General features: G+C 39.7%; 4 protein-coding genes across 7 annotated transcripts; 3 read left to right on the forward strand and 1 right to left on the reverse strand.

Moving 5' to 3' along the window:
- Window positions 1-1,650: 1,650 nt before the first annotated feature.
- LOC140789343 (serine/threonine-protein kinase EDR1) lies at window positions 1,651-11,033 on the forward strand. Of its 2 annotated transcripts, none has more exons than XR_012109155.1 (13): window positions 1,651-2,257; window positions 3,126-3,548; window positions 4,492-4,595; window positions 5,274-6,526; window positions 6,773-6,813; window positions 7,448-7,520; window positions 7,654-7,754; window positions 7,902-7,977; window positions 8,057-8,155; window positions 8,385-8,453; window positions 8,600-8,649; window positions 9,965-10,141; window positions 10,459-11,033. XR_012109155.1 is itself a non-coding variant. In XM_073139012.1 (13 exons), exons 1-13 carry the CDS (start codon window positions 1,808-1,810, stop codon window positions 10,592-10,594), a joined length of 3,048 nt encoding a protein of 1,015 aa, XP_072995113.1. In that variant the 5' UTR covers window positions 1,651-1,807; the 3' UTR covers window positions 10,595-11,033. The 2 variants fall into 2 exon arrangements, 1 of the variants encoding a protein (XP_072995113.1); XM_073139012.1 differs by having other exon boundaries at window positions 7,448-7,516.
- Window positions 11,034-11,887: 854 nt separating this feature from the next.
- LOC140780633 (uncharacterized) lies at window positions 11,888-14,717 on the reverse strand. Of its 2 annotated transcripts, XM_073126307.1 has the most exons (7): window positions 14,563-14,717; window positions 14,195-14,300; window positions 13,774-13,818; window positions 12,986-13,094; window positions 12,664-12,880; window positions 12,539-12,589; window positions 11,888-12,458 (listed from the first exon to the last, which is right to left on the reverse strand). In XM_073126307.1, the coding sequence occupies exons 1-6, from the start codon at window positions 14,614-14,616 to the stop codon at window positions 12,539-12,541; spliced, it is 582 nt and encodes a 193-aa protein (XP_072982408.1). In that variant the 5' UTR covers window positions 14,617-14,717; the 3' UTR covers window positions 11,888-12,458. The 2 variants fall into 2 exon arrangements, with proteins under 2 accessions (XP_072982408.1, XP_072982407.1); XM_073126306.1 differs by lacking the exon at window positions 12,539-12,589.
- Window positions 14,718-15,897: 1,180 nt separating this feature from the next.
- LOC140781190 (pentatricopeptide repeat-containing protein At4g14820) lies at window positions 15,898-18,630 on the forward strand. The gene is made up of 2 exons (XM_073127046.1): window positions 15,898-16,552; window positions 16,974-18,630. The coding sequence occupies exons 1-2, from the start codon at window positions 15,921-15,923 to the stop codon at window positions 18,565-18,567; spliced, it is 2,226 nt and encodes a 741-aa protein (XP_072983147.1). The 5' UTR covers window positions 15,898-15,920; the 3' UTR covers window positions 18,568-18,630.
- Window positions 18,631-19,558: 928 nt separating this feature from the next.
- On the forward strand, window positions 19,559-22,259 carry LOC140792690 (uncharacterized). Of its 2 annotated transcripts, XR_012109793.1 has the most exons (4): window positions 19,559-19,885; window positions 19,980-20,135; window positions 20,228-21,934; window positions 22,041-22,259. XR_012109793.1 is itself a non-coding variant. In XM_073143825.1 (3 exons), the coding sequence occupies exon 2, from the start codon at window positions 20,307-20,309 to the stop codon at window positions 20,853-20,855; it is 549 nt and encodes a 182-aa protein (XP_072999926.1). In that variant the 5' UTR covers window positions 19,993-20,135; window positions 20,228-20,306; the 3' UTR covers window positions 20,856-21,934; window positions 22,041-22,259. The 2 variants fall into 2 exon arrangements, 1 of the variants encoding a protein (XP_072999926.1); XM_073143825.1 differs by lacking the exon at window positions 19,559-19,885 and having other exon boundaries at window positions 19,993-20,135.
- The last annotated feature ends 3,622 nt before the right edge of the window (window positions 22,260-25,881 follow it).

Consider the following 25,881-nt stretch of genomic DNA (forward strand, 5'->3'; position numbering starts at 1 on the left):
CTACATGGAAGTAGTTGCAGATCTTCTGCAGTCTGGGCTACCGTACTTTCCTGCACTGGGAAACCTGGAAAGTCAGTGATTTGTTTCCCAAATCAACCAGCAGTTTTAATAAGTTTTAGATCTTTTCGATCGACCCATGCAGGAAAATTCATGCACTCAGACTTGCAGATGATCTATCGCATGACAAGTAGGCAGAAACTTCCTATGACGTATGACCAGTCGCTATTTGTAAGTAGACTAATCCATGAGGAAGCTTCCTCGTAATTCAGCTGCGACGTAGGGAAGCTGGTAAATTAGCATGGGTTGTATGCTCTCTGAAAATTACACTCTACCATCTAATAGCAGCACTTTTGCACTCTTTTGTGGGTTATTCACAATAAACTTCTACACTGTCATGATATCTGTCACTGGGTACCGTGAGAATTCTCTGAGACACTTTGCACACATTCTCCAACGTCAATAAAGTACCATTTACCCAATATTTATAAGAACACATGAGCTTTTACCGAAAGAAAATAGCTCCAGTAACCAATTGTGCAACCAGTAAAACTCTCAAAACTAGAGCTGATATAATAACTTTTTGATGATGTAATCGGTGAGGCACTAGACTAAAGCAACTCTCATCAACAGCGAGTTCATAGAAGAATAGCTCAACCACCAGAGAAGATCCAAACATAGATGTCCAATGGCAGTCAACTATGTATGATGGGGAAGGAAATTAAGACAACAGACTACGCTGGCAGATTAACGAGTACCATATATATATCATGAACTTTAATAATTAAGACATAAAATAGCCGAAAGCAATGTGGCCACTATATGGAGCAGCACATTAGACACGGAACGTGGGGGAAAAATATCTCCTTTAAACAAATATTAATGATACTGTTCAGCTTGAAAATGATCCTAGATTTTTAAATCCACTATGATGTAATCTATGTGATCGACCTATGAGATGGACGTTCCCCTTCATGTTTTCATAGGACTTAGGGCAAAATCAAATTTAGGATCCAAGCAAGAAAAGAACAACAATTAATCATATAATTACAGACTTCATGTAATTATATGTATGGTGATCGATCGAGATCAAATCGCAGATGCATCGGACGGTCCCAGTCGAGTCCTAGACGTGCCCCACCGTTACTACCACGCGGCCTCGAGTTGAGGAGGCACACACGACAACTCCGTTTTAACTAACCGTCACCCCCACCTTTGTCAGCAGTAGCACCGACCTTAGCGGATTCTACGCAGGACCGACTGCACGGATATCCTGCAGTCGCGGTCTTTGCCAGATTTGCTTACTCAAGTATCTTTGACGACAGTAAATTCTTGCATTCCGAGCTGCGGCGGATCTTCTTCTTCCCAACTCGCGATATCCACGCTAATCCCTCTGCGCTTTGCCTATGTCCGATCATTAATTAGCGTTGCCATTAAATTCTAACCTCCGGTCAAGGGATCCGGCAGCGACTCACTTGGACCCATGCCAAATACGTCCGTTTTAACTCACAAACACACCCAATGTGGGGCCCACCATTTCCACCGGTCGACTCTCACGGGTTCCATATGGGTCCATAATTATCAAGTCCCTCTATTATTTCTAAATGAGAAATTGGTTACTTAAGTAATTTGCGCCACAATCGAGACCCTTTTAAGTAGTAACCTTTCAGTAGCCTTGATCTATAAGCCTCCCTCCGTGTTCTCTCTCTACGACCATCTCGTCCACTTTCGATTAAGAAGCGTAGAGAAGAGATAAAGGTAAAAAGAAATCCCTTCCCCCCCAAACCCCCAAATTTCGAAGAGGGTTTCGATGAAGAATTTGTTCAAGATCAAGCGCCCGCATCGATCTAACGAGATCCCGTCCTCCTCCGGTGCAGCCGGTGGCGCCGCCTCGTCGCCATCGCCGTCGCCGTCGCCGACGACATGCGGTTCCGATAACCGAGTGACGTCGTCTTCATCTTCGTCTTCTTCTTCTTCTTCGGCGGCGGCGGCGATGACCTCGCCAGCGTTGACCTCTCCCGTGGAGGCGGGTCGGACGACGGCGGCGGCGGCGGCTGCGGGAGATCGGCGGGACTACTTCTCGTCCGAGGAAGAGTTCCAGGTGCAGCTGGCGCTGGCGCTGAGCGCGTCCAACTCGGATTTCAGGCGCGATCCCGATGGCGACCAGATCCGCGAGGCGAAGCTTTTGAGCTTGGGGAGGCACCGGATTGAGCAGGATCGGGAGGAGGGAACCGCAGAATCTCTCTCGAGGCGATATTGGGTGCGTTCTTGATTTTTTTGTTCCCACTAACCGCACCTAATTTGAGTTGAATCGTAGTGTAGTGACGCGGTTAGCGTTAAATCAGAGGTTTTCTTCCGAGATGTTTAATTTAGGAAAGGTGAAATCTTGGAGAAAAACTGAATTGATCGCTCTTCAGGCTATGGTAATTGCATATGATGGCTAACGCATGATATAAGTTACGAGTACATGGTTGTGTAGTTAAGATATATTGGGTTTTTAGGTATTATCTATTTGTTTCACACTTTCACTTCGTTTGCTATAATGTTGGGTCTTGGGTGATGGTATGGTGAGTATTGAACTGCTGTAAATAGGACTTCTTGTATCTAAGCGCGTGCGTCATCTGAAACACCTGGTTGGCTGTTTCCACTTACTGCTTTGTTTATAATTAGCTAACTTCCAGTTGGGAAGAGAAGTGTGTCGTTTTGATTGCATGTTTATATATAATTCCTGCAGTGCTCTGTTGGGTACATAACTACATATCATCTCTTCTGCTAGTATAATTAACTTCTGCTAGCACTTATTCCTTTGTTCTTGATGTCTAGATGATACCACGGATAGAATACACCTAGATTTTGAATAACTCTTTAATTAGCTAGGATAGACCCTACTACATTTTTCAGCTCTTAACATGTGTAGATAGGCGACTGAAAAATTGTATGTGTATACTCATGCCTATTGCTACCTGTACATATGAACTGCATGCTCTTCACTGTTCCTTTTCTTTTCTTAAGATTATATATAACAATCTCCCAACAAACAAGTTTTTTTTGATGTAAGTGCAGCTTACATTTTAGTCGCATTAGAAAACTTCGCTCTATTCTGATTTTCCTTGTGCTTCTGATTTCAGGACTATAATGTGCTTGACTATCATGAGAAAGTCATTGATGGGTTCTATGATATATTTGGTCTCTCAGCTGAGTCATCGAGGCAAGGAAAGATGCCGTCACTTGTGGATCTCCAAACAGGAATCGGTGATCTGGGCTTTGAAGTTATTGTAGTCAATCGTGCTATTGACACTGCACTACTGGAGTTGGAACAGATAGCACAATGCATTTTGTTGGACTACCCTGTTGCAGAAATTACCCTCTTGGTGCAAAGGATATCTGAACTTGTTACTGATAATATGGGTGGTCCTGTAAAGGATGCAAATGACATGTTAGCACGATGGATAGAGAAAAGCACCGAATTGCGGACCTCACTGCAAACAAGTTTGTTGCCAATAGGTTGCATAAAAATTGGATTGTCTCGTCATCGTGCGCTACTTTTCAAGGTAGGTGTTCTGCCTGACCGTACCTTTTAAATATCAACCTTTTTCGTTGAAACTTATGAAATTGTGCTCCTATGAGTTGTCTTGTAATAAGTAGTCGAATGAACCTAAAGCGACATGGATGTTGTGTGCTTATTTCTGTATGTTAAAAATTGATGTATTTGCTTTTAGCTATCAAACTGAAGGGTTGTACAAAATAGAATAATATTCTTTCAAGTAGTTTCATTTATATAAAATGCAACAAAAAGACAGTACGGAGTGGAAGCAAGCAAGCGCAACATTAGATGGAGAATAAGCCCTCAGTTTTGTGGTTGACTTGTTTCATTTTGACTATTATGCACTTGAATGTTTGCATGCTGTGTCCTGGAATGAGATTCCTTATGACAGGTTTGCATCTTGACTTGAGAAGGAATCTTTGTAAGTTTTGGACGAACATTTAATTCTAGAATTCTGATAAATCAGACATTATATCATTATTTCGAAAAGGTCAGCTATCCTTTTTTTTCTTTTTTTTTCTTGTAGAGTGTATTCATTTTTTCCTTTTCTCATTTAAGCAGGAGGCAGTAAGCATATTTTGTGAGAACATATTTATCATTGATGTTACATTTTTTTGGCAAACAGTAGTCATTTTAGCAGTTAGCTATACGATCGCAAGTATGTATGCATGTGGCACTTGAATTATCTCTGTAATATATGTACCAAATTTTTTGTATTTATCTCATGTTGGTTGAGGGAGGGAAGGAGCGAGAGATAACCTGTAACTTGCTAGCATTATTAACATGTAATTGTGGTGTTAGTTATATAGTATCTCCTAAACTTGTGATCCTTATGATCACCTTTTCAGGTTGACTTTGCTTGAGTTGAAAGTATTTTTTTTTGCTGATAGATAATCGGTAAGCATGCTTAGCCCTAAGCCCTAACTAGTAACATGGCCACCGGAATGCAGGTTCTTGCTGATAATGTTGGCATTCCATGCAAGCTGGTTAAAGGGAGTCATTACACTGGTGTTGATGATGATGCTGTTAACATAATAAAATTGGATAACGAAAGGTTTGTACCTTCATAATTCATATTTCAATGTTGTTTGATTTTCGTTTTGTTTTATCATTTATTATTAGCATCCATTTTTTGACCTTCATAATTGCTTGTTATTTGTATGTTTGCCATCTATGAGTTCAACATATACATGCAATTTATTTTTCATCCTTCAAGGGGTTTCTGATTGTTTCATTAATATATCAACTTAGCATGTATCACTTAGGTGGTCTTAATGCATTGTCTAGTAAATTTTACTCTTCAATCTTGTCACACTAGGAAAACACTTGGAAAATTCCAAGAAGGTACGTTGAGAATAAAAACGAAGTTGGTCGCTCTTCAACACCAGTTAGATCTTCCCCTTGCCTATAACTCTTAAATTACAGTGATGTGCTATAGTGAGAAGATATTTTTTGTGGATTTATAAAACCTTAGTCGATTGCTCTTCATCACCAGTTAGATCATCAACCCTCCCTATAATTCACAAGTTAGAGGTACAGTTACATTGAGAAGATATTTTTCTTGGATTATCATATGCCTTCTAATAAATATTTTATTTACTCCTTTGCTGCTTTTATGCATTAATTCTTCTTTAAATATGAAATCTCTAGAAAAGTAGAAATGCATGCTTGAGTGTAGGAAACATCTTCTAAGATTAGTGCTAATTATCTTATGCCCTTGTCTTCATATTAGGGAGTTCTTGGTTGATCTTATGGCTGCCCCAGGCACTCTTATCCCTGCAGATGTGCTAAGTGCAAAGGGTTCTTCATTAAATTATAATCCAAGACTGAGCAAAAACCTAACCACGTGGGCAGCAAATAGTTCAGCTGAGGACTTCCTCAAAGCAGAAACATCGAACATTGGGCGTAAAGCTGAAAATGTGTCCTTTGCTGATAATGACAATCGGATTGTTGATAAAAGATCAAGATATGAACGGACAATAATGGTGCCATCTGCTGAAAATGCTCGTAGTGGTGCATTATCTGCAGCTACTGGAAGTAGTTCTAGTGGAGTTGCAGTACTGCTTTCCCAAGAAAAATCTGATCAGTTCCCAACTTCTACTAGCTCAACTTCAAAGCAGAAGGATGTTGTGACTCCTGAAGGGGTTGATAATCTGCGGAATGGAAATTTAAATGCACCAGCAGATTCTCAAGAGACTATAGATTCAAGAAACCTGTTTGCTGAGCTGAATCCCTTCCAGGGTAGTGGAATTAGGAGAACCTCATCACAGTTTAAAGGCACTGATAATAGAAATCCTGGATATGAGAGGCGTAGAGAGAACATTGCCTCAGGACCTGGAAGAACCCAACTGCCATTGGTATGGAAAAACTGGTCTGCAAGCAATGAGGTTCTTAACAACAAACATAACAATTTTGTTGAGGGGGTATATCCACGGAGAAATGTTGGTGATAATATTGCATCATCATCTCAGGTGCCTCGTTCAGCTGGAAAAACTTCTGAGTTTAATGTTGCAGGGGGGTCAGACATGTCATACTCTGCAGCTATTGATAATTCTGACAATATAATGAATGGCCCTCCTGCTGTGCAAACAAGCTATGTCTCTTCTGGAGTTAAAAAAGCTTCAGAAAGAGATCGGTATGGTGATTCAGATAATAGCTATGTTATGTCTAAAGCCGACAGACATCTTATCTCAGTTCAATCATCAGGAGACAAATTTATAGGGGCTAATCGTGCAGAAGGATACTTTATGCAGAGTAACATGCAACACGGAGCAAAGGAACGTGGGGATAATTTCAATTTCAAGCATGACCCAAAGAAGTGCCCACATGATAGATTTATGGGTACAACAGTGGAATCAAAAGATTCAGAATCTTCAGTTTCTCCATCACCAGCCAGGCCAAGCAGGCTTGATCAAATGCTCGATGATGTGCCTGAGTTGGAAATTCAATGGGAAGAACTTGTAATTGGTGAAAGGATTGGACTAGGTATTCTTTTGGCCAGAGCTTTTTATTCTCTCTGGAGCTTGTCTTTACAGATTGAACTTTATGTAACACTCTGTTGCATACAAACCTAAACTATCTCTGTCTCAATCGTGGGTGCTAGGGACCACATATATACTCTTGTTTCATTTCTTTTATGCTATTATCTTATTAAAAGCAAGGAATGATGGAAATGCATGAACTTGCAACTGTATCTTTTTCCTAATGGACAAGTTATATTTCTGTGAATAGGTTCATATGGAGAAGTCTACCGTGCTGATTGGAATGGAACAGTAAGTAGCCCTCCATGACTTTACTGATTCGTAATCTTTCCTATGGTAGGCCCTTTGGGAAAAGGATTTGATAATTGAGAGAACCAGAACTATTCTATTTCATTGGCCTAACTAAATTTTGGTTTATCTCTATATTTGAAGGAAATATATCTTACAATATTAGATTATGTTGCATTACTTTTTGTTTTTGGATCATGATAATGATGGATGACAGAATCCATTCTATTTGTTAAATCTATCTGAGCATTAAATGTCAATGAAAGAGGAGAGCAAAGAAAATCTTTTCACTTCATTGCTTAGGAAAGTTCCTATTGCTCAGAAAAATTTCGACACTATTTGTAAATTACTTTCTTAAAATTTCAGTTTATCATTCACTGGATTCATAAGCGAGTTGAATTTCAGTTTATCTTATGCATTGAAGATTTGGTTTTTCCAATGAATTTTGGGTATCTTCGAAGTGTCTTGTTTTATAGGATTATGCCAGGTTTCATTATCTTCTTGTATTATAGGGTTATGTCAGGGTTTCATCTCTCTCTCTGTCTCTCTAGATGTGTTTGTACATCTTCGTATGCAACTTTTTCTGCAAGCTTGGAATATTAGTTTTTTGTGTAACATGGTCTTTTTGAATGTACAGGAAGTAGCTGTAAAGAAGTTTTTAGATCAGGACTTCTATGGAGATGCTTTGGATGAATTCCGAAGCGAAGTAGGTGAAATTTTTTTATTTGTGGTGTAATAGCTAACTTTTATAGTATTCTTATCTAGTATTTTGTAAAGCCTCTCATTAAAACTCCTTGTGGAAACCATTCATGGTTTATATTTAATTGGAACTTTGTTTTCTAGGTGCGGATAATGCGCAGGTTGCGTCATCCAAATGTCGTTCTCTTTATGGGTGCTGTGACACGACCTCCAAACCTGTCTATTGTTTCAGAGTTTCTTCCAAGGTGGGACAACCTTGCTTCTATTTTTCTTAAGTTAAGATAAAATATTATTGTGAAGGATCTAAAATATCAAAACCACTATCTTTGTACTTGTTTCTATGATTAATACTTGCCTTATTATGTTTAATATATGCTGTGTTTGACTTACAGAGGAAGCTTGTATAGGATTCTTCACCGTACTTGCCAAATTGATGAGAAGCGTAGGATTAAAATGGCCCTTGATGTGGTATGAATGGTGGATACTTTTATATACATGTCCTTTTGCTGGTTGGCATTATCTGTACTTTTAATGTCATTCTTCTCAGGCCAAAGGCATGAACTGTCTACACACTAGTGTGCCTACAATTGTACACAGGGATCTTAAATCACCAAATTTGTTAGTGGACAAGAATTGGACAGTTAAGGTAATTTTCTTGAGAACTTTAAAACTTATTTATATGTTAGCCAGCCTGTGTATACTGCTATCCTGCCAATTGCTTTTGGAAACTCTTAACACAGACTATTAATGAAAAAGTTCAGTATGAATTTTTTAATTCTAGTTATTCCAGATGTAGTTGTGAATATGCAAGGTAATCATTTTTCTTCCAAAATGAATGTTGCATCACAGCTTCTTTTATACACAATACTATGCAGGTTTGCGATTTTGGTCTTTCACGTTTGAAGCATAATACATTTTTGTCCTCCAAATCTACTGCTGGAACGGTAAGAATTATAGTCTACAATGTTTCCTAAACCTTATTTTATATCAACATTTAGTTCTATCTCGATTTTGGTTAAATTTGTTAAAATGCTGGTTATAGCAAGTAAAAAACACTTTCTTTTGTCAACTTGTTTGTTTAATGTGCTAGCCTGAGTGGATGGCTCCAGAGGTCTTACGCAATGAACCATCAAATGAGAAGTGAGTTCTCTTTTACTACTTGTGTGTTTCAGCAATCATTGTTACTTATATTCAATTAGCTGTTCTTTTATTTCCCCTTCTGTTTTAATTTCTTCTTATAAGTCTTCGATTTTGTTCCTGTTGTGGTCATCTTAAATTGTAACTGGCTTAATGAATTTATGTTCATGTAGGAATAGTTGAGCTTGGGCTAAATGGGAATATTAGCTCTGATCTCTTGGTGTGTTGTGATGTTTGCCTGTTTGCACCCAACTTGTCAGAGGCTGACCCAAAGAAACCTCTTTACTAATTGGTTTGGTGTTGTCTGTGTGTGTTTTGGGGGGGGGGCTGGCTGTGTGGTGGTGTTTGTTAATCTGCATATCTGATCCTACATTAGTGGGAGCCTCGTGCAATGAGATGCCCTTTCCATCTGTTATCAACCAAGCAGATGTAGATGTTTTACTCCACTGGACCAACCTGCCAACTGAGGATGCCGTTTGTGAGCCTTATCACTCACTCAAAACGATGATAAATTTATGGGTTTCTTGATATGCATGAGATCAAGATGTCATATTGGGACATGTTTAATGAAATTGATATAGATATAGTTGTGGCAATGTTGACCTTCCAATTTGATATCACATTCGCCAATTAGTGGACAGTGGATTGAGAAGGCAGGTGCCTAGTAGTGAACTTATATTGAAGGCATGATGAAGGATGTTAAGAGTGAGAATGATTGGTTCAAAAGCATTAATCACCAGGTACAATTGCCATACTCAAGTACAACCTTTTGTACTAAGCTTCTATGAATACAAAGAAAATTATGTTTTGAATGAAATTAAATTCCAGACAGCCACTTCAATTCCTGTGTTTACTGGTGTCAGGACTCAGTGTCGAAATATTGTTAGTGGCACTAGATCATCAGTTTTGGAAAGTGATAATATAGTTTGGTCAAATTCTTCTATTTCTACCATATAACATTATTGGACACTTCATTATGTTCGTCCTTTGCAAATGTGTGCTGTTTTAGGGTTGCCATGGACACAATTTTATAAATGAAAACAGTTATCTAATTGAAAGGATTTCTGCCACCTCTCCAGTTAAGTATTACATGATTTTTTGAGACAGGAATGTTATAAGGGAAAATCTGACATAGCTTCGATTTTAAGGATGCACATATAAAATGAATTCTCTTAGTATGATGTTCTATCAAGACTGATTTTTTTTTGTAGCTATGTGCACCATAGATGATTTTTGTCCAAATTTTAAAACTAGTGATTAATTCTGCTCGGGCATTGTCATCCTCTCTCACTCATGTGGACTCTTTGAACTTGTACAGGTGTGATGTTTATAGCTTTGGCGTCATTTTGTGGGAACTAGCAACATTAAGAATGCCATGGTCTGGGATGAATCCAATGCAAGTTGTGGGTGCTGTGGGTTTCCAGGACCGACGGCTTGACATCCCAAATGAAGTCGATCCCCTCGTTGCAAGGATTATATGGGAGTGCTGGCAGACGTGAGTAATTGAAATTAAGCATGTTATTAACTTATTATACATAATGGAAATTAATTAAGTTGCCTCATGACGATGGTAAATATTACTGCTGTGTGTGTGATGTCAAAGCATACCAGGGTATATTAAATGGCTTAAATCAATGACTGGCTTCATCCAGATGTTGGGAGGCTAGACATTTCATAGATTATCTGGTCTGTCCAAGTTTGATGTGATATGCTAATGACTTAATATGGATTATTATTATGTATAACAATTGCAAAAACTGGAATAGCATTTTGTGGTTCTGACAGGTCTGCTTGTATGGTTCTTGTTAGCAGGGATCCAAGCTTGCGCCCTTCTTTTGCCCAACTGACAACTGCTCTAAAGTCACTGCAACGGCTAGTAATCCCTTCTTATCAGGATGCACAGAGCCCACCGATGCCGCAAGAGATATCGGTGAACTCTACTCCCTAAGAGCTTCATGAATTGTGAATAAGAGAGTTTATTTATCTTTCTGTCAAGGGTTGGGTTTAAAAATGCAAATGTGAATCTCGTGTGGTACTCCTCCCTCGAGTAATTGACCTGCCTTTGTAGCTGTCTTGCTGCTGCACCCAAAACCTGTGGCAGTGGCTGTACAGGGAATGGTATAAATAACAATCAGAAGTGGAAAAATTATGTTGTGTAAGGCGTAGATTTTTTTTTTTTTTCCTGTGTGCTTGCCGGAAACCGGCCAGCTCCCGGTGAAAAATGCCCTTCACGAGGGCAACAGTGGATTTTATTCAGCGAAACCCCGTGTGGGGCAAAGTATAGTGATATGGAAGTGTAACTTTTGTCAAGATAATGTTCTGCAATCCGGGGTTTTAACAGAGTAACCTCAGTTTCTTTATAAAAGTGGCTATTAGCATTTTCATCAGCGGTTCTGTTTTGTGTTTAGTTATTGTTACACATTTCCCCTTTTTGTTTCAAGGTCTTACTTACTAAAAACAATGTTAGTATGTTTTCAACCATTTGAATGTGACTGTGGACCTAAGCTATCCCTAATTTCTTACCTCAATTTTAACCAGCTTCCTGCTGACGCTGACATCTACGCTCTGTGACTTGACTGAATATGAAGAGCATTCCAAATACATTGGATAAAATTTCAACAGGAGAATGAAATGACAGTGTAAAAAATTTATGAAGAGCATTCCAAGATACCTGGTTTACTTGTGGAATAAAATCAATTTAGTATAATTATTTTAAAATTCTTATATTAACATAAGATAAGCATAAATTATTTTAATGTTTAATTGTACACTAATATATTGTGTAACAATTACATTTGATGTATATAAAATTAACAATATTAATGTGACAAATGATCAAAATATTCTAATAGTTGATTGAAATAATGTATTTTCAAAGATGAAATAATAACTGATAAATATAAAAATATTAGATGAAAGAAAAATGAGAGAAGTAAATATTACTATACTAATAAGGCTTAAGTGATTTTTTACTTGCTATATCAGTATAAAAAGGTTATATCACAATAAATATATTTTTATTCCTAAAAATAAAATATTTTCTTCGTCTATCCACTAAAACTATTTTAGTTATTTAATAAAATATTTTATATATCACATTAAGTATAATTAATAACATCACTAAACCGATTTACAACCAAATGCTATATTTTCTTAAACTAATTTAAAAATCTAATTTAAGTATAACAAATGAACTTAACTAACCCGATTAAGAGTTATACCACGTCCAAACAGTACCTCATTGTCAGGAGGAACACTATATGCATCCCATTCAAATACACCCATTCAAATACAAATTCACGTAGGAAAAACAAATACTAAATTCTCTAAAATCAGATAGGGCAAATACTGTCCAAACCGTTCACACCTTCACGGTTGGTAACCTCGGGCATGTTTGGGTAATTCTGGTAATCTCCCAAGTCATAATTATCAAGCGAAACGAAAGGGCAATCACCTTGACAGCCTTAGGACAACAACACTCTCTATAAGGTCACATGCCAGCTAAGTAATCTATGAAATACATGAATAGATTTGTTACCGAAACACCTGGCTAAATAGCCTGGTTAGTTAGCTGGTGAAACCGTTCCCAGCTTTCCTCTTGATTAAATTATGCTATGAGCCTGGTAATTTGTCATATCTTCAGCATTTTCAGCATGGCGACCTCGATGGCGCTGATGAGCCCTCTTGTTAGCACGTAACCGCCTTTTAGGAACCGTACCTGTGTGATCTGATTGGTTGATCTCCTTGCTGCTTTCTGGTAAGCCAAAAATACAATCTAAGGGATCTGCAACCATGTCCCCAACTGGAGCCCTCTGGAAAATATAGAAGCATCAGGACAGAAAGCACAGTATTGTTTCCTTACTTCAAAACTAAGCACAGTTTGTTTCCTTACCTACTTCAAAACTATTATGAAAAATGCATCAGCAGATGCAGGATTGTATAGCTACAGAGGTAAGTTAATCAACCAGCAGTCACTTGTAAGTATTTGGCTATGTTCATACTCATGGTGATACTTACAGTCCTCTGTTTAGGTTGTATATCAGGTTTATCATGATAGCCACCATGCTCAATATCTTCAGTCCTTTGTAAAGAAGCATTATCTATGTACAAATGCCGCGATCGCCATCTCAAAAAGGGTTTATCTGGATTTAAGTCACTAAAAACTTGCTCTGGGTAGAAGTGCTTGCTTACAAGCTGCACCTTTGATTTGTTGTTCCTATGCTTTGTCAATATTCTGCCAACAAGTAATACAAGCAGATTATGAAGTGTTTTATTAAAGAAAAGTATTTCAGTCATAATTATGGGTGAATTAAAGCAAAACATTTGGCACGAAACCTACAAGTTTGCCAACTCCCTCTGCATACGACTTCCTTCAAGCCCTAGAATTTGGTCGACACATGCATCTAACGAATTGCCAAATTTCCACATTCCTCCAATCATTGCAGACCCTGTGACAGGCATTTAACAATTCAGAGGTTTGAGTCATGCAACATGGTATCTTAATATAACAAAAGCTGCATAGAAAAACAAGTGGGCAGAACCATCCCAAATGTATGTCACAGGAATCTTCTGTTAAGTTGGGTAATAGCATTGCAGTTAAAAGATGCAACATAACATAAGGTCAAGGATTACAACTAGAAGATAATGGTTTAAAGTCTTGGAAAATGTCTCCTTAAAATATGAGGATACGGCTGCCTATGTGTTTTCTCATCAGATCCCGCATAGGTAGGAACCTCATGCACTAGGAAGCCCCTCTAACATAACAAAGGTCAAAGTTTCACTGACAGGAACAACAATTGTGTCAATACATCAGATATAAAGTTATAAACTGAAAGTTAAACATTGAAAAGATAACAATTTTTCTAATTAGTAAGCTCATTCTCATAAAGGAACCACCTAACATTTTATTCTCAGATAACTGAAGTTATTCCTGTGGAAGTTCATTGACAATTTGACATATATCAAAGATGATACAATTGAGACTCAAAAAGATCAGAAAACTTGATCTTTGCTTTCAGGAAAAATATAAATGTTTTTTCCCTCCGTTCTTCAAAAATTTCAGCAGTACAATATCCAGATGATTTATATCCATTATGATTATTACTATAAATGTATATGCACACTTACCAACTGCAAAGTTGAACCGCTGGGCATGTGTAAGCCTCCTAGTAGCTGCAAGAAGCAGAATTTAGATTAATGAGCCATGGGAGCTTTAAAGAGATGGCAAATAAAAAGTTAAAGCACAGACCTAACTCCTAAGTATTTATAACAATCAACTGTACTGATACAGTTCTACAGGAATTTCTACACTAGCAACTAGAATATGAAAGGTGCAACGACTGCATGCTTGCCAAATATGTCATTTGTCAAAAAGAAAAGAAAAACAATTGGCAATAAGTCTTGTGCCAAATTCACACAAGATTATAACTTTAACACATTGTTAGGATAAATATCTAGCTTTGCATAACTTTTTCATATTATAATGTGGCAAATAATATCTAACAAGTAAACAAATAAAAGAATTTATAACAGAATTATGGACGAGTACCAGACCAAACAATAGCCGAGGAAGCACAGGCCACGACTGTAAAATCCCGAATCGCCTTCGCCTTACAAGACTGGAGAATCATCTCTTCCCCCGACGTTATCTTATCCTGCACGCACATTGCAGCAAGTCATCATCCAAATCTCATTACTTGATCCCCCGAATTTCAATCTGTGATTGATCCCTCGGCTCATGAACAAATCAAAGCAAGAACAAGCAATGCATCAATGAAAGGAAAGAACGATATGAAGATGATAACTGAAACCCTAGTATTGGGATCGGCGTAGAAGGATTTGAGAGGATGAGAAGGGGATTGACGAGGGAAACCCTCACTTGAGAAGACGGTTGAGTGCAGTGGTAGTTGATCTTACCTTGTTGGGTTTCGAGCGGAGGACTTCCTCCAGCTCGCCCAAAACATCCCCCATTTCTCTTCCCAAGTTCGAACCCCGAGCTCTGATGCAGGAGGGCTAGAGAGTTTGGGGGTTGGATGGGCTTTCCAATTTGACTGGAGCCAATTCCTGCATTTGGGACTGCAGAGGATCCAACCCTACTTTAAAAATAAAAATAAAATTCTTACTTTTATTTTTTAAAATAAAGTGTGAGATTAATTTCCGACAATTATTGTAGAGACGACTAAAGAGGTTATAAAATTTTACATAATTATTATGAAAAAAATTATTAGATTATTTAATAGTTTGTTAGCTTAGTAATTTTGCTCAACGACTTTTTTTTTTTTATCATGAGCCCGAAGGCTAGATATGGGCTGGATAAAGGGCCAACCCTCCCTAGATATAGAGGCACTTTAGGCCCCACCAAGCTTTTAGCTATCTAGTCTAGGCTTCAAGCCATATGCGTCGCCGAACAATTGCTTCGAATCAAACACCGCCAAGACCTGCTCCAAGCCGTTGCGTTGTCAAACTATTCTTCCAAGCTAACCGCACTGCCGAGCCATCAACCGAATCGAGCCAAGCCACCAAACTACCAACCACAAAATAATTTCTCCACAATATTATTTGGGGTTGGAGTTGAACTCATGACCTCCTTGGTCATGAGCAAGATACCTACCAACTTTACTAGAGTTGGCTCGATAATACGGTGACGTAGAGGAGTAGCTCGGTAGTGTGGCAACACACGCGAACTAAAAAATAAATAAAAATAAAGTGTGCGCCATTAAGTTCCGATGTGAGCTCTCATTGGCTGGCTAGATCAAGAATTCAAGATGAACAAAGATGGTCCTATGATGGGCAAAACTATCAAAGTTGAGTTGGGTTTATCACTAAGGACTTTATGGGCTAATTGTTGCGGATTAGCACAAAACCTATTTTGAGTGGTTCTCTCTTTACTAACCGAAGCTTGAGCAGGGCTCGTAAGCTTTCAAGAGTCAGTTAATTATTATAATTGGCTTATCATTGGAATTAATTTTGAAATACTCGGAAAGGTGCTTAAGGTAAGGACTTAAGCCTCTGGCGCATCCGCAACATGGGTTTTAAATACTTTTTTTATTATTTTTAAAGTGTAAAATACTACACACCTATATAGAGGACATTTAGCTATGGATTGAGCATCTGCTAATATGAGTAGTGGACCGGGCTATATATATATGAAAACAAAGTGATATCAAAAGAATAAATAAAATGAAAACAAAATTTAAATTATTCGTTTGAGGCCCAATCCAGGACCCATTTATGGGTCAGCCTAAGCCCATTTCCAACCCTTACCCACATGCTTGATGCTTCTCTATTCTCTGACCAAGCTACCACTCTTCTTCTTCTTGCTCATGGAGACCATCATCCCAAGACCATTCCCCACCGCGCTCCCGTCACCTCCCACGTTATCTCACCTCCTACTCACCGCCGCCTCTATCCCGCAAGTCAAGCAACTCCACGCCCACCTCCTCCGTTCCGGCGGTAATCTCGACCCCTCCTCCTTCCCTCCTCGCTTCCTCTCCAAACTCCTCTCCCTCTCCCTCTCTTCTCCTTCCTCTTCCTCTCTCGACTATGCCCTGTCCGTCTTTCTCCACTCCCAGAACCCTAATCCTAACCTCTCCAACCGCGTCCTCCGTGCCGCCCTCCGGTCCGGCGACCCCAACCGGACCCTCCTCACCTACGGCCGGTTCAGGCGGGCCGGTTTGATCCCGGACAGATTCAGCTTACCGGCGGTTTTTAGGGCTGTTAAGGGTGGCAGTGGGGTTGTCAGAGAGGCTCATGGGGTTGCGGCCAAGTTGGGGTTCGATGCGGACCCATTTGTGCAGACCGCGATGGTTGGCGCGTATGCGGGGATTAGAATAGTGGAGGATGCGCGAGGGATGTTCGATAGAATGGCGCAGAGAGACCTCGTTGCCTGGGGAGTTATGCTTGATGGGTAAGTTTGCTTAAGACCCTTAGAATAGTAGTTATCTAGGAGGTAATATCCGACACAACAAAAATCTGAAAGGATAGGAATTTGACGATAGGGCCATAATGGTATCTCTTCCTGAAAATAAGGCGAAATTTTATTTGACCTGAAATGTAGCTTTTATAATAGCTGTTGCCTGTTGGTAGGGATTTCTAATTTATTTTCTCAGTCAGATATCTACTCATGCAACAAAGACATGCATAGGGAGAGAACAAGGATTAGTTGAACTGTTTTTCTTTTCTCTTTCAAAAAAAAAAAGGAAAAAAGTTCAACTGTTTGACAGATTTTTTGAAGCTCCAAATTTATGTGTCTTCTTATGAATACTATGTGAATTTCTTATTCTCGAACAAAACAATTACCACCAAAACTCTCTAATTCCAACTGGCAGTTATTGCCAGACTGGCCTGTACTCTGAGGCCCTGCTGCTGTTTGAAGAGATGAAGAGCTCCGGCATAGTACCTGATCAAGTCATACTTGCTACTGTCCTCTCAGCCTGTGGACGTTCCAGAAACTTGATGGCTGGAAAGGCACTCCACTCTTATATTTTAGAGTCCAATATCTCAATTGATGCTCATCTTCGGAGTGCACTCATCAATATGTACACCAATTGCGGATCAATGGAAATGGCTCAGAGGCTGTATGATGAAATGTCTCCGAAGAACATAGTGGCATCGACAGCTATGGTTTTCGGTTATGCCAAGATGGACAAGATTGCGACCGCTCGATGCATATTTGATCAGATGCCATCCAAGGACCTTGTCTCTTGGAGTGCAATGATCTCAGGATATGCTGAGAGTGAACAGCCAAATGAAGCCCTGAAGCTGTTCAGTGAGATGCAAGTATCCGGCACAAAGCCTGATGAAATTACCATGTTGAGTGTCATCTCAGCTTGTGCTAATTTGGGTGCTCTTGATCAAGCCAAATGGATCCAGAACTTCGTAGATAAGCATGGGTTTCATGGCATCTTATCTATTAGCAATGCTCTGATTGACATGTTCTCCAAATGTGGGAGCTTGGCTCATGCATGTAAAATTTTTTATGAGATGCCTCGAAGGAATGTGATTACTTGGACGAGTATGATTACTGGGTTTGCTATGCATGGGGATGGAAAGTCTGCTCTGGCCCTATTTGATTGCATGAAAAGTGAGGGAGTTGAACCTAATGGAGTCACATTTATTAGCTTACTCTATGCTTGCAGTCATGCTGGCTTGGTTGAAGAGGGTCGTTCCTTGTTCAGATCCATGGTCCAGAAGTACAAGCTTGAGCCAAAGCAGGAGCACTATGGTTGTATGGTGGACCTCCTTGGTCGAGCTAGATTGCTACAAGAGGCATTCCAGCTCATTGAGTCAATGCCTTTCCGCCCGAATGTCATTGTTTGGGGGTCTCTATTAGGGGCAAGTAGGATTGATGGAGATATTGAGCATGGAGAATTGGCAGCAAAGAAAATTTTGGAGCTGGATCCAGATCATGACGGTGCTTACGTGCTTCTATCAAATATCTATGCTAAAGCTGGTAGATGGGATGATGTTAGGGAGGTGAGGAAGTTGATGAAACACAGGGGAGTCTCAAAGGAGAAAGGGTGTAGCTGGATGGAATTGAATGGCAATGTACATGAGTTTTTAATGGGAGATGAGTCGCATCCGCGGCATAAGGAGATCTATCTAAAGTTGGATGAGGTAGTGAAGGAACTGGAGACTCTGGGTTACTCTCCAGATGCAGGGAGTGTATTGGTGGATTTGCATGAAGAAGAGAAGAGTGAAGCTGTTCTCCTGCACAGTGAAAAACTAGCTCTTTCTTTTGGGCTGATCAATTCAGGACCGGGTTCTTGCATTCGTGTAATGAAGAACATTAGAGTCTGTGAAGATTGCCATTCTTTCATGAAGTTGGTATCTAAAGTGTATGAAAGAGAGATTGTTTTGAGAGATAGAACTCGTTTTCACCATTTCAAGGATGGGGTTTGCTCTTGTACAGACTTTTGGTGAGTTTAAATCGAGTATCCAAGGATATGATTTAATAAATAAAACGAGCATGTCATTTAGCATTCATGTAATTGTTCATTCAACTCTCAAGACCGTCAAATGTTACATCTCTTTGATCCATGAGTGTCAAAAATTTTACGTGACATCAAAATATTCTTCCCTGACCCCAGTGAGGCACATATGGAGAGGGTGAAATAAGTCTTGAAACATCTCCATTCTGGAGAATCCAATGTAGAAAAAGTACTAGCAGTCTAGCAGGACACGAAGAATCAATCTCATAGCAGAACTGCTTGATAAAATGGCTTGGATGCTCTGTGAACAATCAATCAACTGTAACTTGTAAGGTAGGGTAATTTTTCTTTGGGAATGTCACCTGCTAAATAGATTATCAGATTATCATTGTAACTTTAGGTGAGGATACATATAATTAGCATCTAAAATCATCTAGTCGACGTTGTTTAAACACGTTTAGAACTCAATTAATCGGTACAATGTATGTTATGGGACAGACAAAAACTCCAATTTTCCCTACTAGAGTATTGATTGGCTGGGTTGTAAATCTTACACATACTCTAATAATAATAGAAAGTACTAACACGCACTAATGGGAAAATCCAGGTGTTACGGATGAGGCCCCACTTTAGATACAGGTGATCATATCAATGTACCCCATCAAAATTATCTGGACCCTACACTGTTATTTAAAATTCATTTTAAATCATAGAGAATAGAGATGGGGACAGCCGGACAGGAGTGGTTGAGCTGAAGTGGCCTCCTCGTAAATACAATGTATTTCTCGGGCCGTTTATAATACTTGCTCCATATTCTTCCTCCGCTGCTCCCATAGAAATTCCTATGCGAAACCGCTCCTGCTGTTTTTTTTTTAAGATTCATCGCAGAACAACGTGGACGGCAGATAGTTTCGCGCATAAAAGTATTGTATGCGGACGGTAGGAAACAATTAATGCCTTTGGCCTTTCGGCCCAAAGGAGATGGAATGCGTGGTGGATTGTCCGGGGATATTTAAATCCGACTGTGAGTGATTTCAGATCCGTGGTTTGTTCCGGGTCTAAAGCCGCCTCGCCAAGGAGGAAGACGACGACCAGCTCATAACCCTATCTCTTTCTCATAGCCTATCGATCGTCTCTTAGATCGATTATTCTCGGACTCTTGATCCTTCCGGTGTTTCTCCCGTGGATTGAGTTGCTTCTGCGAGGAATACGTATACAGTAGATGGGGGTCTCAGCTCGTCCGAAATCCTCGACTGCGGCGGTGAATTTGAGTGTGTTTTCGAGCATTTTTCCCTTCTTTCGATGAATCGGTGAGTTGCATATTGCATTTTCTTCTTTCTTTTTGTGTTTTAAGTGGAGCTTTCGAGTATCTGATGATTTTGTTGCTCCGATCTGCGGATTAAGGCCTCATTTCGTGGAGATCTGGTGAGGGAACGGGGAAGAGAAGCTTCGATTTAATATCTAACTGCTGGAGTAGATATTAGTGTTCGTTTCCGGATCTCCGTGCTTAGATCTGCCTTTGGAATGCTGCTCTGGACTCATCTAACGCTGTTTTGCGAGGTACTGCCTTGGACGCTCTTTTCTTTTTGAACCTTTTGATACTGACGAAAACGTCTGTGAGATAATACCATCTGTTTCTTTCATTTGTCTAGATTTTACTGCGATCCATCCCGGGCTGTTTAAATTAGATCGCAAAAGTTCCAGTTTCTTCAAGGTCTCAAAACTAGAGAGATGGAGACTCTTGTGGTTGTTGATCAGCACCGGAGTCAATACTGCAACAGAAGCAAGTCTCGTATCTCTGACCGCTTTGCTTCCTCGCCTTGTAAAGGCTTCAGAGGGATCAATTGCCGAGCCTTTCAGTCCGGCGTCAGTATTTTCCCCTCTTCTCCTCCCTCGTTCTCTGAACCCAAATCTCCTCGCTGTTACTCGGAACCGCCTAAAAATAGTAGACGGAGCAAACCCATTTCTATAAATGCCGCAGTGTCTCGTAAAAGAGCTAACTTTGATGATGAACTCACTTGCTCTGAGCTGTGGGCAGGACCTGCCTACTCGAACTCTCCGCCGCCGAGTTCTTTGCCAATACCCAAGTTCTCTCTTCGCCAGAAACGTAGCGTCTCGCTTGATCTGCCAGTTCCTAAGCCTGAAGCTGTAATCCACCCACTTGCTAAGTCGGCTCCATCTTCTCCGACCAGAGATTTTGCTGATAATTTCTATCTCAGTACTGCTACGGCCACAGAGAATCTAAGAAGGATTCTCAATTTGGATATTGCAGATGATTAAGAATGATGGAGACCTTGGTGCCTGTAAATATTCCATGTGTTGAAGTTAGCTCATCGTCTGTTAGTTTCTATAGAGCGTAGTGAATAACTTGGTGGCCCGTTTGGGTCTTGATCGCATATTTAGGATTCTGTAGTTGGAGCTGGAAAAGTTAGTTGCACAAAATCATCAGCAGTAGGTGGGTTCGCCTATGCGGAGCGAAGTTGGCAAGCTTGGAAGGGAGTAAGAGTGATAGAGGGTTCCTGATGCTGGTCACAATGTGAAGTTTGTTAAATTATCTTCTGGTTGCATAAAGAAAGGTGCTTCTTTTATGAGGGAGAAGGATTTGAAAAGCTGATATGGAGCATTAGTTTGAGTTACCTGTAATTCTATTCAGAGCTGCCTGGTAATGGGCAGGTATACATCTTCTGGTGCTGACACTCAGCCATATATCTCTTCTATGGGTATGGTATTTAGTTAAGGCTCTTCAGTTTAGACGTCTCCATGGATACTTTGAGAGGTACTCTCAATGTGTTCTTTTTTTCTTCATTTTTCGTAGGCCATATTAGTATATCACACTAGGTTCTCATCCTGTTGAAACCGTCTTAGTCAGTCTCTTTTTTAGGTAGGTGTGTCCTATGTTCCTTTGTAAAATTGCATCTTTTACTTGTCTGATCAAAACTTACCCCTCATTTTTTTTTCCCTAGTCATTCTTTAGCTAATCTCTTGACTTCCTCTTGTATTCTGCAAAGAGTACCAATGTTGCTCCTCCCACTTCTTCTGGTTTTTGGAAGGGGGGAGATGGGAGGGCAACTGAAACGATGTCTCTTTTTACTCCCTTCCCTTTGTTGTCCAACACTCTACACACACATGGAGTTCTCCAGCTTGTTGTCTATCTTGCATATCATATCTCTGTGTTTCCTATGTTCTACTTAGGTTGTCTCTTCGTTTTTAGTGTAGAACTGCATCCGATGATTAAATGTAGGTTGTTACTAGATATTTGTATATTAACGTCACTCCAAGTTCATCAATGGAGTTTAGAAGTCAGTTCTATCTGGAGGCATGCCATTTATGAGAAGCAGCTGAAACTGTGTCAGAACAAGGTATCGCATCTCTTTTATTTATTTACTTTGTTTTAATCTCTCTCTTTCCCGTCACAGCCTTTAATTCAGCGCATCTTGTAGTAAATCTATTTCATGTTTGAAACAGGATTGCTTTGGACTGGTCATTGAAGAAGGAACATCCTTCCACAGCTGACTGGTGGTTATTGTAGTCGAGCTTTAATTAGCTGTTTTCTTTGCTAGTCGGTCAATGCTCTGTTTATCTGTTGTTGTTTCTAGTCATATGCTTACTTCATGTAAAATTTCATTTTCATTAGCTTTGTACTTCTACTGTATCAGTGTTTCTATAAATCTATCTTTTCTGATATATCTGTCTGGAAAATATGTGGCTCGCGTTTCTTTTCTCGAAGATTATTTTTGATAAAACCATCTGTGGAAGATTTGATGAGAAGATTTCATTAGCTAACCATCATAATTGTCCAATAGCTATGATAGAAATAAGAAGACGCATATTTGATGAGCAAGCTCTAGCAGATTTGCGTTTCTCTCGTCTTGTGTAACTCTCAGACATACGGAACTTGTAGTCCATTAACCTCTCAAAGCTCTACATCTGTGGTGGTTTTGGTTTTCATCAAATTTATTAATTGTTAACAAGTGCTTCATATAATCATATGATCATGATCATAACGAAAGAATTAGGGCTTACTTGCAGTTTGCTCCCTCCCTAAACTATTTAAAATGTTATAATAAAAGTTGTGTATTAATAGAACGCCTAGGAGAGCAAACTGTAATTAAGCTAAGAATTAGATCGGTCATTACTGTTTTGATTGTTATGGAACTCTAAAAATATTTATCCGGATTGTCTATAAGATCTGTGCGCGTCGTGATGAATAAGTTGCGTTCTGTGGATTATAAAATGAGCAGCGGTTGCACATATGATTATTGTTCGGAGGTTTGTCTTTTCTTGCTGTGGTCTATCTATTCAAAGGTCCACGATCTCTTTGTTTATTTTCCCTCTCTCTCTCTCCCTCGGTGAGTTCGTTCTCTCTTAATTAATTGTTTGTAATATTATGCCACCTGTGACTTATCTATGCGGGTGGAATTATTTTGATCTCTTCCATTAAATATTGTTGGCAAAGTAGATGCGGCTTTCGCAGAAATTAGATCCAAGATTTTGTTCCTGTAAGAATAGCTTGATCAAGGATGGAATTCCAACACTAAGTTTTTTAGTTATGGGCTAAAATCCGAGCTCACAAAAAATTCAATCAAGTCCCTTGAGATTAATGATTATATTTTTACTTTTGATCGTTTTCTTATTACTAAAGTCTTTTGTCGAGTTTTATTCCTTTCTTTGGTCTCCGGTGATTCATATTGACTCGTGGCCCTCCCCCTCTGTCTTGGGCTCATCTCCTTGCTTTTGACCATCAGACTTTTTGGGATGGATGAGATGAGACCGGTCATTAACTCTATGCTGACGGGTAAGGCCCGCGGCCATCATGATTTTCAAGCTGAAGCTTTTTTAAATTTTTAGCGGCCAGACGTGATCGGGGCAGGTTAGACCGAGTTTGGGCCGTGCTAGAATAGTCTAACATATTATCGTCCATCGGCTCATAAGAGAGCAGGTTGGTCGGGTCAAGTCAGGTCGGAACCGCCCGCAAATTTTCATCATTTTTAGCTAATTTGCATCATTTTTTAAAATATTTATATTCCTCTCTTTTTTAGAAAAAAATAATATATTAAAAAAAATTAATAGTACAGAGTACTACACAGGAGGACTGAGCCGATCATTGATAGGAGAGTTGAGTTTTAAAAAAAATGAAAAATGGTACAGTACCAAAATCCCGTTAGTTTTTATTGTAGCAATATGAGCCCCTCAGTTGCGAACCGAACGGGCAGACTTTCGTGCGGACCGAAACGGGTGGACTTCCAGACCGAGCTTTCGGGTCGGGCCAATGGACATGCTTCTGTGCTGGCCCGCACTGGTAGTTCGCGTTTAGGCTGGCCAAGCACAAGCGGTTCCTTCCTGGGATCACTACCTTTGAGTAGTCCACCTTTGTGATAGGGAAACATATTCATGATAATATCTTTCTTACCCAGAAATTATTCATTTGGTGCATAAGAGCCCTACTTTTGTTGATTATATTGTGCTTAAGATTAATCTCGAAAAGGCACATGATATAATTTATTGGAATGCTATTATGAATGCTTTTATTATATCCCTTTCAGTTGGTAATTTTAGTCTTAGTCATCTTATGTATGTTGATGACCTCATGGTTATCATTCAGGCTGATCCTATCTCTTGTTCATCACTCGTAGAGGTTTCTAAGCAATATGAATATTACACTTATCTTAAAATTAATGTGAGTAAATCGAAGGTTTTCCTGCCTCTTAATATCGAACTCGTACTTCTGCCCATCTCCTAAATATTTTGGCCATTCTAATGGGTACCTACTCGTTTAAGTACCGTCGTGCTTCGATCTCCTCTCTGTGCCTCCATATTTGTGATCACAAAGCCTTGTTCGCGCACATTGATCAACGATTGGCCAAGTAGAAACAGTCAACTTGACTCGGGTTGGTTGTCTCATGTTAAACAAATATGTTCTCAATTCTATATCGGTCCACCTCCTATCATTTTCTTAGACTCCCTTAACCATAGTGGGTCATATTACTAAAGTGGCGACAAACTTCCTTTGGGATAAGAGTAGTGGCCATAGGGCTTCACCTCATTGGCTGAGATGAAGTTACCAAATCTAAGGCTGAGGGTGGTCTTGCCGTTAGAAACCTAAGACTGGTAAGACTCGCCCTCATGGCTAAGAGGCTTTTGGTTCTCCTCAACTCTTGTGACTCCTTATGGTCGAGCTAGTTTAAGTCAAATATGACACTCCCCATCCCTGGAAGAATAATTCTTCTCATAGCTCGGCTAGCATATGGAAGCTCATTATTACTGCCCTCGCCCACATTTTGGCAGGGCTCCAAAAAGTTATTCGAGATGGAGGTCCACAACATTGGTTACAGATCCATGGATCGACCATATTCCTCTAAATAAGTGGCCAACTTTTGTGACCACTAGACTCTTGGCTATGTAGCATGACATCTCGGATATTATTCGACCTAAGGCTTGGAATGAGAAGACTCTTGAGCTATTTGGTCATACTCTTTGTGAATGCATCCTAAACATCAGTATACCCCTTAGAGATGGGTCTGGCTTTTGGAGCTAAGCTCCCCATCCTTCGGGTTGAGCCTCAGCCAAGTCAGCCTATCATTTCCTCCAACTCTTAGAGGAACCCCCTCTTGAGAAATGGAAGGGATGACCAATACTCTAGAAAGTGCATGTTACTTCAAAAATTAAAATGTTCCTTTGGAAAAGCTGTTAGAACCAACTCCCATCTAGGCCAAACATGGCTCCTTGCGTTCAGCTCGCTGCCTAAAAGCTCCCATACTTACTCTTGGAGATCATTAGTGTCATGCTCTGGAATATATGGAAGCATCGTAACAACATCCTTTTTAATTGCATTTGGGAGCTATAGACCATTGTGCAGGAAAAAAACGATTGCCCTAGCTTAATAATACTATGAAAATCTTTCACCAATCAAAACTGGGCCCTCACTCCTCACCTCATTTATTGGAAACCACCTCTGTCGGGCTTCCTCAAGCTCAATACCAACATGCTCCTTTTCAGATCCTAACAAATCTAGTGGGATGGACTTCATCTTATGCAACCCTATTAGGTTTCCTAGTCTGCGGCTGTCGGCACGGTGTCTACCATTCCACTCTAGCTATCGAAGTGATCGATCTTCACATAGCTTTTCGCTTTATCCACCAACGACGGATATCCCACCTCAGCATCAAATTTGACTCTCTCCTGCTTGTCAATATTTTGAAGGGACACCATCCAGCTCCTTAGGCATCTACTGCTAGTATTGATGACTGTTTATATTTTTATCATATATTTTTTTAATTTATTAAACTTATCTATCTTGATGCCAATC

The sequence above is a fragment of the Typha latifolia genome, chromosome 1 (genome assembly GCF_019914945.1).
Source record: "Typha latifolia isolate L0001 chromosome 1, TyphaL0001v2, whole genome shotgun sequence".
NCBI classification, from domain to species: domain Eukaryota; kingdom Viridiplantae; phylum Streptophyta; class Magnoliopsida; order Poales; family Typhaceae; genus Typha; species Typha latifolia.